Here is a 12,776-nt window from a genome sequence, read left to right as displayed (position 1 = left end):
CAATATTGGAGGGGGTACACCCTAGTCCATGCCACAACCACTAACACCACCCTACCTCCCCATAGAACCTTCCCAGATAACTACATAAAGTACAACACCTGCCCATTAACCACCTTCCTGCTCACCATCCAAGGGCCTAAACAGTCTTTCCAGGTGAAGCAGCATTTCTCCTGTGTGTCCTCCAATGTGTGTATTATATTCGCTGCACCCAATGTGGCCAACTCTACAATGGAAAAACTAAACACAGAATGGGTGACCGTTTTGCAGAACGTCTCTAGTCTGTGTGCAAGCAATGACCCCAACGTCCTAATATTAACACATTGTCTTGATTTCATGTCCACATGTCTGTCCTCAGCATGCCTCAGTCCTCCAGTGAATCACAGCACAAAACTGGAGAAACAACATTTCATCTCCAGATTAGGCACGTTACAGCCTTCTGGACTTAAAATTGAGTTCAACACCTTCAAACTGTGAACCAACTCCTACTTCTTCCCTTTCTTTTAGCTTGTGGCATTCAGTTTCATTACCTCTCTCCTCTTCCCTCATTCCAGTGGGACTGTCTGTACTTTCAAGTCTGGCAGGAGACACACTGTTGTTCTGCCATTCTCACATTCCGATCACTGAACTATCAACATCTTTTCTCCACCACAACCCTACACCCATTACCTCCACAGCCCTCCCCACAAGCATGAATGCTGTCCCCTCCACACTTCACTCCAGCACTGATGAAGAATCATTCAGACTCGAAACATTACATTTGTTCTCTCTCCATGGACACTATCTGAACCACCATGATCTCCAGCATTTGTTGTTTTCAGTAAATAACAAGTTGTCGAGCTGGATGAATACAGCAGGCCAAGCAGCATCAGAGGAGCAGGAAAGCTGAAGTTTCGGGCCTAGGCCCTTCTTCAGAAAATCATGATAGCATGAATAGCCAAGGTCTTTTTTAGAGACTGATAGAGTCCAAAACTAGAGAGTATAGGTTTGAGGTGAGATTTAACAAGGTCCTGAGGAGTAACTTTTTCACGTGGAGGGTGTGCATGTATGGAACAAGCTGCCAGGGGAATTGGTGAAGGTAAGTACAATTACAACATTTAAAAAGCACCTGAGTAGGTATATGAATAAGAAGAATTTAGAGAGATATGGGCCAAATGATGGTAAATGGTGTTAGGTCGGATTAGGATGTCTGGTCAGCATGGACTAGTTTGTCTGTGTCCATGCTGTATGCCTCTGCAACTCTATCAGAGATAGCAAGAGCTGCCAATGCTGAGTCAGAGATAACACAATGTGGAGCTGGATGAACACAGCAGGCCAGGCAGCATCAGAGGAGCAGGAAAGCTGATGTTTCGTGTCATTAGAACATAGAACAGTACAGCACGGTGCAGGCCCTTCGGCCCACTATGTTGCGCCGAGCTTTTACCCTAAACCTAAGGTCTACCTAACCTCCACCACTACTTTATACTATCATCCATATGCCTATCTAATAGCCATTTAAATGCCCCTAATGAGGCCGACTCCACTACCCTGTCCGGCAATGCATCCCACGCCCCCACCACTCTCTGAGTAAAGAACCTACCTCTGACGTCTCCCCTATATCAACCGCCACCACTTTAAAACTTTGCCCCCTCGTAATAGCTACCTCTACCCAAGGAAAAAGTCTCTGGCTGTCCACTCTATCTATACCTCTGATCATTTTGTACACCTCTGTCAAGTCAAGGATCCTTCAAAGGGTCCCGACCCGAAATGTCCTGCTCCTCTGATGCTCTCTGGCTTGCTTGTTCCTCCAGCTCTATGCCATGTTATCTATAAGTCTAAGTGTCTTTTGTTGTGGGGCTAGGATATTGGTGACTCTTGTGCATGTCCCAATGGCTGTTCTTCAATAGATACACCTATATCACCCATGGTCCGTCATTTATCCAGATTCGTGAAAGTTTCTTTTACTTTCCTGTGGCGATTGTGCAATTTTATTTTTTTAGTGTGGAGACATTTTACCTTCTAGAGTGCATCTCATGTGTCATCGAACTCACCTTTTTTACTACATTTTACGTTGGTTGGAATACTTGAGTATAACTTCTCACTAATGTTCCTTTGACAGCACCTTGCAAACCTGTTACAACTTCTACCTAGAAGTTCAAGGGCAGCAGAAACAAAGGAACATTGCCATCTGCAAGTTTCCTTGAAAACATTGGATCATCCTGACTTGGAACTATGTCACCATTCCTTCACTTATGGAACTCCCTCCCTAACCGTATTCAGGGGGTCCCTACACTCCTAAAGCTGCAGTAGGTCAAAAACACAGCTTAAAACTATCTTCTCCAGGGCAATTAGGAATGGGCAATAAGTGCTGGCCCAGCCTGTAAAGCTGGCATCCTATGAAAGAAAAGGGTGTCTTAAAATCCATACACCTTCATGAAAAATATAATTAGATTAGTGAAGCAGTATCTATGTCTTTATAAATCTGTGGTGGCTCCTTAATTAAGCCAAACCTCTCCAAACATTTTATTCGTGAATAACGTTTCTAAAATCCTACTCTCTATTCGTATTAAACTAAACGGCCAGTAGCTGCTGGGCATTACATTTTGCATTTTTCTCCTGAGAAAGTATTACATTTACCACTTCAATTCCATTTCCTGATTATGTTAATTTACATTGCAAAGTATCATGAGGACTAAATATTCCACAGTAAGAGTAACCAATTTACCAAGGCCAGTTACAGCAAGTTATATTATTCTGGCTGGGGCATCAACTAGTGTTTTATAAAGATTTAATATAACTTTTTTTTACATTATTTCTCCATTAATCAGGTTCTCATACGATTTTGTACAAAATTGTCAACTTATCCTGTCATGTATAAAAACTTATTTATGCACCCCAGCCCACAACTCTCTCCATTCCTGAAACCTCCTTGAAATGTAACATCTAACTTGTGTTCACATCATTTCTCCTTCCAAAGTGTGCTATTGTTGTATTAGCTTTCAATTGCCATGGTTAATTTCAACAGTCTCCACATTACTAAAGTTACCTACTTAATTTCTCTGAATTTAAAACTTCTCCAAGTTTCACATTACTTACTAACTTCCAAATGGTGCCTTACATCCTCTTGTCCTAGTCATTAATATATATCAGACAACAAAGTGAATACTAACTCTTTGAGATCACCTTTCAGTGTGAGAATTCAAAATACTCTCTACTTTCTGTTCCTCAGCCGTTGCCAGCCTATGCTGACATTATCAACTTCATACCATAGCCTTTAATTTTTAGCAAATTTATTACTTGGTGCTAGATCAAATGTCCTCTGAAAGCCTATAGCCCCATCACTGTCAATTAACCCTTTGAATTACTTCTGCACAAAACTAATTCAAGTGCATCAAGTATTTGTCTTTAATAAGTCTGTGCCAATCGGATTGATTGATTCCCTGAAATATAACATTCTGTACCATGGGAATATATCTTTGTATAGTCACAGGACCCAAGTTCTGAAATCTTGACTAATTGGTTTCTCATCTTTGTCCAGTAATGGATGCCTATAAATGGCCAATAAGAGAGATTAAGACCATAAGACATAGGAGTGGAAGTAAGGCCATTCGGCCCATCAAGTCCACTCTGCCATTTAAATCATGGCTGACGGACATTTCAACTCTACTTCCCTGCACTCTCCTCATAGCCCTTGATTCCTTCTGAGATCAAGAATTTGTCGAGCTCTGCCTTGAAGGCATCCAACGTCCCGGCCTCCATGCACTCCGTGGCAATGAATTCCACAAGCCCACCACTCTCTAGCTGAAGAAATGTCATCTCATTTCAGTTTTAAATTTACGCCCTCTAATTTTAAGGCTGTGCCCACGGGTCCTAGTCTCCCCACCTAATGGAAACAACTTCCCAGCATCCACACCTTCTAAACCACACATTATCTCGTAAGTTTCTATTAGATCTCCCCTCAACCTTCTAAACGCTAATGAGTACAATCCCAGGATCCTTAGCCGTTCATTATACGTTAAACCTACCATTCCAGGGATCATCCATGTGAATCTCCACTGGACACGCTTCAGGACTAGTATGTCCTTCCTGAGGTGTGGGGCCCAAAATTGGACGCAGTAATAAATTAAGCAATAGCATTATTCCCCAATATGTGACTCACACCAGGATATTTCAACTGAAGGTGTAAATCTGTTGCCAAGTGGAATGAAGACTTAACTCCAATAGACCTACTGTTCGCAAATGCATGAGATTCCTTCATTTCAAGGTATTTCCCTAACTCTTGGACAATTTCCAAACCAGACTGAAAGACATGTTTCCTCTCTACAATAATATAATAGCAAACCACCGTAGTTGTTAGAAATCTGAATTAAAAGGAAGAAATCATAGGTATCTGTGGCAATGATGAAGAGACAAACAGAGTTAATGTTTCTTGTCTGTCACCTTATATCATTTTATTTCTCCTCTCATAATTTTGAATAACTTTGTAATTTCTCGTCCTCAGCCATGCTGTTACAGAGTCCAACTGAGTCAAACTCATCACAGTAAGTATAGACAGTTCCATGTTCCCTGACTTGATTCTTTACAGGACAAGAAACTGACTTTAGAAAAAAAAGAATTGCAGATGCTGGAACTCAAAAACAAAAACAGAAATTGTGGGAAGAACTCAGCATATCTGGCAGCATATGTGGAAAGAAAACAGAGTCAATGTCTTGGGTCCAGTGACCCTTCTCCAGTACTGACTTTGGAACATTATTTGAACTGCAGTTACATGAAATGGATGAGCAAGAGCGCGTGGGATTAATTTGTCAGGCAGTATAAGGTGTAACTGTATAAGGGCTTCAAAAGTTAAATCCTTTAGTGGCATATAAGCTCCATAATAGAATAGCATTTAGACAATGTTGCTTTTAGCTTGCTGCAGTAAAAATCTTGAAACTTAATCAGGATGCTGTCTGGACTTTTACCTGGATGCTGCCTGCTCTAGGGGGCTGGTCTGAAGAGGAAAGGTCGAGGGAGCTGCAGCTTTTCAATTTGGCGTGAAGAAAGATGAGAGGTGACTAGATAGAGGTGTGCAAGATGATGAGTGGGGGACTCACTATTGACCTCTCAAGATGATGAGAGGAAAGTTATGAGCTGATTCAGAGAAAATGGGTGACATTCTTAACGAGTGCTTTGCATCGGTATTCACCAAGGAGAGGGACATGACGGATGTTGAGGTTAGGGATAGATGTTTGCTTAGTCTAGGTCAAGTTGACATAAGGAAGGAGGAAGTGTTAGGTATCCTAAAAGACATTAAGGTGGACAAGTCCCCAGGTCCGGATGGGATCTATCCCAGGTTACTGAGGGAAGCGAGAGAGGAAATAGCCAGGGCCCTAACAGATATCTTTGCAGCGTCCTTAGACATGGGTGGGGTCCCAGAGGGCTGGAGACTTGCTAATGTTGTCCCCTTGTTTAAAAATGGCAGCAAGAATAATCCAGGTAATTATCGACCGGTGAGCCTGACGTCAGTGGTAGGGAAGCTACTGGAGAAGATACTGAGGGATAGGATCTATTCCCATTTGGAAGGAAAGGGGCTTATCAGTGATGGGCAACATGGTTTTGTATAGGGAAGGTCATGTCTTACCAACTTAATAGAATTCTTTGAGGACGTGACAAAGTTGATTGATGAGGGAAAGGCTGTAGATGTCATATACATGGACTTCAGTATTGCGTTTGATAAGGTTCCCGATGGCAGGCTGATGGAGAAAGTGAAATCACATGGGGTCCAGGGTGTGCTAGCTAGATGGATAAAAAACTGGCTGGGCAACAGGAGACAGAGGGTTGTAGTAGAAGGGGGTTTCTCAAATTGGAGACCTGTAACCAGTGGTGTTCCACAGGGATCTGTGCTGGGACCACTGTTGCTTGTCATATATATAAAAATAATCTGGAGGAAGGTGTAGGTGGTCTGATCAGCAAGTTTGCTGATGACACTAAGATTGGTGGAGTAGCTGATAGTGAAGGGGACTGTCAGAAATTACAGCAGAATATAGATAGGCTGGAGAGTTGGGCAGATAAATGGCAGATGTGTTCAATCCGGGCAAATGCGAGGTGATGCATTTTGGAAGATCAAATTCAAGGGCGAACTATACAGTAAATGGAAAAGTCTTAGGGAAAATTGATGAACAGAGAGATCTGGGTGTTCGGGTCCATTGTTCCCTGAAGGTGACAACACAGGTCAATAGGGTGGTCAAGAAGGCATATGGCATGCTTTCCTTCATTGGACGGGGTATTGAGTACAAGAGTTGGCAGGTCATGTTGCAGTTGTATAGGACTTTGGTTCGGCCACATTTGGAGTACTGTGTGCAGTTCTGGTCGCCACATTACCAAAAGGATGTGGATGCTTTGGAGAGGGTGCAGAGGAGGTTCCCCAGGATGTTGCCTGGTATGGAGGGTGCTAGCTATGAAGAGAGGTTGAATAGATTAGGATTATTTTCATTAGAAAGACGGAGATTGAGGGGGGACCTGATTGAGGTCTACAAAATCATGAGGGGTATAGACAGGGTGGATAGCAAAAAGCTTTTTCCCAGAGTGGGGGACTCAATTACTAGGGGTCATGAGTTCAAAGTGAGAGGAGGAAAGTTTAAGGGAGATACGGGTGGAAAGTTCTTTACGCAGAGGGTGGTGGGTGCCTGGAACGCGTTGCCAGCGGAAGTGGTAGACGCAGACACGTTAGTGTCTTTTAAGATATACTTGGACAGGTACATGGATGGGCAGGGAGCAAATGGACACAGACCATTAGAAAATAGATGACAGGTTAGACAGAGGATCTTGATCGGCGCAGGCTTGGAGGGCCGAAGGGCCTGTTCCTGTGCTGTCGGTTTCTTTGTTTCTTTGCATAGTGTCGATTGGCAGAGGCTTTTTCCTAGAGAGTATTGGGTGCGTGGAATGCACTGCCGGCAGTGGTAGTGGAGTCAGATACTTTAGGGACATTGATGATAGTAAAACGGAGGTAAGCAGGTTCATTTGATCTTAGAGTAGGTCAATAGGTTGGCACAACATCGTGGGCCGAAGGGCCTGTACTGTGCTGTACTGTTCTATGTTCTATGTTCTATGCATAATGAATCAAAAGATTGTGAGTCTCACTCCAGAAACGTGACCAAAAAATGTACATTCAAATCTCAGGGCAGTATTGAGGGAGTGCCATACCAATGGGGGAAGCCAGTACTGTGGGATTATTGTGTTCTTGGGGTTGGGGATTTTTTTTTATTTGTTCATGGGACATGAGTGTCTCTGCAAAGGTTAACATTTACTATCCCATCTCTGAGAGAGTGTTGTACATTAGGGAAACAATATAGAGGAACAGCTGCACTGTCAAAGGAACAGCGCTGAGGGAGTGATATACTTTTTCTGTTCACTCATGGGATGATTGCTGGCTGGTCAGCATTTATTGCCTTTCCCTGTTTACCTTTGAGAAGGTGATGACCTTCTTGAGCCACTGCAGTTCATGTTAAAAATGCCATTGGGGATTGAATTTGAGGAGTTCAACTCAGATTCTCTGAGTATAACAATGTCAGCTGTTGTTTGACATGATGAGAGAGCTCTCCTAATTTTGGCTCTGGCAGCCCAGACATTATAAGTCACTGACCTATCTCCACCACTAGCTACCTGCTCTCGCCTATCACCATCCCACCTATCTTCCCCAGCCCCACCCCTCCTCTCTCTATTTATTTATGAGCTCCCATGAACCACCCCAAACCACCCCATTTCTGAAGAATGGTCATGACCCGAAACATCAACTTTCCTGCTCTTCTGATGCTTCCTGGTCTACTGTATTCCTCAGCTCCACACTGCATTGTCTCTGACTCCAACATCTGCAGTTCTTAATATCCTTATACGCTAACAGGTTTCCTTATTTGTGCATTAATACCAATACTTCCAGTGAACAACACTATCCTTATCTTTGTATTAAAAATCTCCCTGTCTATGTACTAATGCTGACTGTATTGGTTCACTAACACTGATCATATCTGTGTGCTAACATTGACAGTATCTGTGTAAACTCACAAATGTTGAGATATTTACACTGCGGAAGAAAGATATTCAGTCCATTGTGACCATGTGTTAAATAAAGAACTGACTACAATAATTCTGTTTTCTAAATCCCTGGAATATATGGTATCACCAGTGAATATCTAGATATTGTTTAAAATTGGCTTAACCTTTTTAAACAGTGAGTTCCAGACACCTATAAATATCCATGCTTCCTGCATTTTACCCAATTTTTGATCCAATGTGCAACTTTGCCCTGGATCCCATGGGTGTTTACTTTCTTGACCAGTATGCTGTAAGGGATTTTATTAAAAGCCTTGCTCAATTCATATGGAAAACTCCCAATGCATTACCCTCATAAAGTCATACAGCACACAAATAGACCCTTCAGTCCATACCGAATATAATCCCAAACTAAACTAGTCCTGACTGCCTGCTCCTGGCTCATAACCCTCCAAACCTTTCCTATTCATGTACTTATCAAAATGTCTTTTAAATGTTGTAATTGTACCCATCTCTACCACCTCCTCAGGAAGCTCATTCCACATGTGAACTCTGTGTAAACATTTTGCCTCTCCTGTCTTTTTTAAATGTCTCTCCTCTCGCCTAAAAATGTGCCCCCAGTCTTTAAATCTCCCATTCTTGAATAAAGACAACCACCACTAATTCTATCTATATCCCTCAATATTTTATAAACTTCTATTAGGTCGCCTCTCAACCTTCTATGCTCCAGTGAAAAGAGTCTCAGTCTATCCGGCCTTTCTTTATAACTCAAACTTCCCATACCTGGCAGTATTGTGGTGAATCTCTGCTGAACCCTCTCCAGCTTGATAATGTCCTTCCTATAACTGGGCGATGAGAACTGGGCACGGTATTCCAGAAGAGACTTTATCAATGTCCTGTACAACTCAACACGACTTCCTAGCTCCTGTTCCCAAAGGACTGAACAATAAAGGCATACATGCTAAACGCAAACTTCAAAAATTTACATACCTGCAACTCTAGGTCCCTCTGCTCTGCAACACTACCCATGGCCCTAGCGTTAATTGTTTAAGCCCTACCCCTGTTTGTTACGCTAAAATGCAATACCTCTCATTTATCCACATTGAATGCCATCTGCCATTTTCAAGCCCATTGACCCATTGGATCATCAGCATAAAATGAACAAATGTGACAAATGTGACTTTCCCTTAATAAATCCATGTTCACTATACCTGATTAATCCATGTCTCTCCAAATGTAGACATATTCTGTCTCTCTGAATTCTTTCTAATACTTCTTCACCGTCAAAGGTAGACTGACTGGCCCTGTAATTTGTCGATCAAATTTTTCCACATTTTTTTGACATTGGGGCAATGTTAGCAATATTCCAGTCCCCTGGTGCTTTCCCTAATGTCTCATCCCTTATCTTCCTCAACGATAAAGGCCAGTTAGTCATAACTTGTGGTTGCTTAATTGTTAGAATTATCCTGAGAAATGGGATAAACTGTCATTTAGAAAGCCATGGGCTATTCAGGTATGGTCAACATGGCTTTGTTAAAGGAAGGTCATGCCTTACAAATTTGATGAATTCTTAGAGGAAGTGACCAAGAGGATCAATGAGGGTAGTGCAGCAGATGTCTGAATAGATTTTAATAAAGCATTTGACAGGGTCCCATGGGGCAGACTGATCAAAAACATAAAATCCCATGAGATAGATGGTAATCTGTTGAAATGGATCCAAAGTTTGCTTAGTAACAGGAAACAGAGGGTAATAGTCAATTGCTGCTCTTGCAAATCGAAAGCTACTTCAAGTGGTGTTTCTCAGAGTTAGGCTTTGGGGCATCGCATGTTTGTTTTATACATACAATTTGGATTTGAATGTTTGGGGCATAATTAGGAAATTTACAGATGACACAAAAGTCTCCCGTGTAGTGGATAGTGTACAGGATAGCTGTAAGCTTCAAAACAATTTATATATTGGTTTGTAGAGTAGGCAGAAAAGTGGGAGATGGAGCTTAACTCTGTTAAATCTCAGGTAATGCATTTAGAGACTTCAAACAGTAAAAAGAAATGCAAAATAAATGTCTCTAAAGGTACAGGAAGATGTAGCTACAAATAAGGCATATAGAATGTTTTTCTTCATTGGCAGAGCTATAGAATACAAAAGGAGGGATTATGTGTAGGTGCTGGTGTTAGACTGGGATGGAGGGTAGGAGGTCAGATGACTCCAAGTTAAAGCCCAACAGGTTTATTTGAAATCAAAGCTTTTGGAACATTTGCCCCTTCGTCAGGTGAAGTGAAAGAGAACACACAGGCACAAAATTTATACGTTGAGAGATCAATGAGCAGAGTGAGCAAAAGATCATGTAAAACTGTGAATAGAGTGTCAACAGGCTGAATAATAATTCCCTGCTGGTGATCAAGAGTGTCAGACGGTGTGAGTAAAGTGTCAACAGCTGTATATCAAGTGAAGGGATGACCTATAATCCAATTAAATGAGGGAGAGAGACAATTACAAAAACATTAAAAATAAGGTGGTGCTAGAATAACAGAACAGGTTTGAGAGTCACATGCTGATGGTCTAACCAAAGTAATGAGTAATCCAAATTGTACAAACTAATTAAGATCAAGAGATTATAACAATTTATCAAAGTGATTGCATCATACCCGGACAGTAAAGAAGATTTTACAGGTACAGCACTGTGTGGTGGACTCACATGTAGTGGGGCATGAACCAGCCATCTTCATGGCTGGGTGTCAGTTTCTGCTTGGTGATTCTGTGTTGTGTATCTTGAAAGGTACTGGTGAAGACTCCTACCCAAAGTTTGGAGGCTGAAAATCCATAACCGTTGAAATGTTTCCCAACTGGGAGGAAACATTTCTGTCTGGCTATAGTTGTGCAGTGTCCATTCATCCATTGTCATAGTGTCTGCATGGTCTTGCCAATAGTCAATACCTCGGAGAATCTATGCCAGCAGCCTATGAGATGGACAACATTTGGCCAAATCACATTAGTATCTGTCATGTATGTGGTGGGAGGTGTTCTCATGTGTGATGGTGGTATCCATATCAATGATCTGGCATGTCTTGCAGAATTTGCTGTGGCAGGGTTGTGTGGTGTTGTGATCAATGTTATCCTGAAGGCTGGATTATTTGCTGTGACTGATGGTCTGTTTAAGGTTTGGCAGTTGTTTGAATGCAAGAAGTGGAGGCACAGGAATGACCTTGGCAAGATGCTCATCATCATTAATGACATGTTGAAGGCTGCGAAGAACATGGCATAATTTCTCTGCTCTGAGGAAATACTTTACGAGGATACTCTATCGGTCACTTCCTTGCATGTCTTCGGAGGAAGTCATTGCAGTTTTTCACCTTGATTCATTGAAACTGGCGATTGATGAAATGAGCATCATATCCCATTCTTATGAGGGCTTCCTTCAGAATTTTCAGGCCTCTGTCACATTTCTCCTCATCTGAGCAGATCCTTTGTGTGCACAAAGTTTGTCCATGGGGATAGCTTTTCCTTAACATGTTTAGAGTGGAAGCTAAGTGCAGCATTGTGAGGTTATCCATGGGCTTGCAGTTAAGTGAAGTACTGAGGTGTCTCTCTTTGATGAAGATGCATTTGTCCAAGAATGCAACTGATTCTGAAGAGTAGTTCATGGTAAGTCTGATGGTGAGATGGTGATTGTTGCTAGTGTTTTGTAATTGTCTCAGTGATACATCACCATGAGTCCAAAGGAAGAAGATGCCATTAATACCATCTGGTGTATAGGATTGGTCTGAGGTCCTGCGCAGCAAAAAAGTCTTGTTTAAACTTGTGCATGAAAATATTCACATATTGGGGTGTACATTTTTATCCTCATGGATGTTTCATGTGTCTGGATGAAAAGGTGAGGACATTGTGGTCAAGAATGAAGTAGATGAGTTGTTGGGTGGCATCTAGAAATTGGCAGTTGGTGGTATTGAGTACTGAGGCTGTTGCAAAGACGCCATCGTAGTGCAGGGATGCTGGTGTAGAATGCCGAAATGATCATTATGACAAGAAATGTTCCTGATTCGAATGGTCCATGGCTGCCAAGTTTTTGTAAAAAATCTGTAGTGTTGCAACAGAAGCTGGTTTCAAGATGCCCTCAAAACAGCCAGAGAGGTTCTCTGGCTTGATACAATTGGCCGCCCAGGTGTTTTGGCTTTGTGCATCTTCAGAAGACAGTAGAAGTCTCCTATGTGAGAAGTGGGATGAGAGTGCATAGAATGCTCTAAAGGTCTGGGTCAATGGTCTTGATCAGTCTGTTCAGTTGATGGGTGTGTTCTTTTTTTGGATCGGCAGGTAGATGTATGTAATGTTCCTGGTTGTTCATCCGCCATTATGCCTCTTTGCAGTAATCCATTCTATTCTGTGTGATGATGGCTCCTTTTGTGTCTACTGGTTTGATGACAATGTTGCAATTAACCTTGTGAGCATGGACGGTGTGGTGTTATGCCTACATGACATTCCGCATGATCTTGTGAGAACAGCTGATGAATCTAGCATTAACATATCTCCTGATGACTTGAGCATTCATAGCGAATCTAAGGCAGTGGCCTTCCAGCGAGGTCCAATTCAACTCTTTTTTCTTTCGTCGCTGCACTGTGGATCTCTCTGTAAACTGTTTTGTGCTCATTGGTTGTGTCATTGGACTCGCTGCTGATATCTTGGGGTTTGTGGAAGAATTTCCATTGTTCACAGTAAACTATCTAGCCTTCAGGGCAATTTTGGCCACAACACCACACAAACCTGCCATGGGAAACTT

The 12,776-nt window shown here is 42.1% G+C and overlaps 1 protein-coding gene across 6 annotated transcripts in view; it reads left to right on the top strand.

The window, feature by feature from the left end:
• tespa1 (thymocyte expressed, positive selection associated 1) overlaps positions 1-12,776 on the top strand; it is a 197,482-nt gene that overhangs the window by 165,806 nt on the left and 18,900 nt on the right. For 5 of the 6 annotated variants that reach the window (XM_059638922.1, XM_059638923.1, XM_048561932.2 and 2 more), the window contains one exon: positions 4,478-4,517. In XM_059638922.1, coding sequence (XP_059494905.1) covers positions 4,478-4,517 — 40 coding nt within the window. Of the gene's footprint in view, positions 1-4,477; positions 4,518-12,776 lie in introns of those variants that run through there. The other variant, XM_048561935.2, reaches the window with a different exon arrangement.

Source organism: Stegostoma tigrinum, chromosome 32, assembly GCF_030684315.1.
Source record: "Stegostoma tigrinum isolate sSteTig4 chromosome 32, sSteTig4.hap1, whole genome shotgun sequence".
NCBI classification, from domain to species: Eukaryota; Metazoa; Chordata; class Chondrichthyes; order Orectolobiformes; family Stegostomatidae; genus Stegostoma; species Stegostoma tigrinum.
Note: the sequence above shows the minus strand (reverse complement) of the source record. Positions and strands in the feature narration are given on the sequence as shown.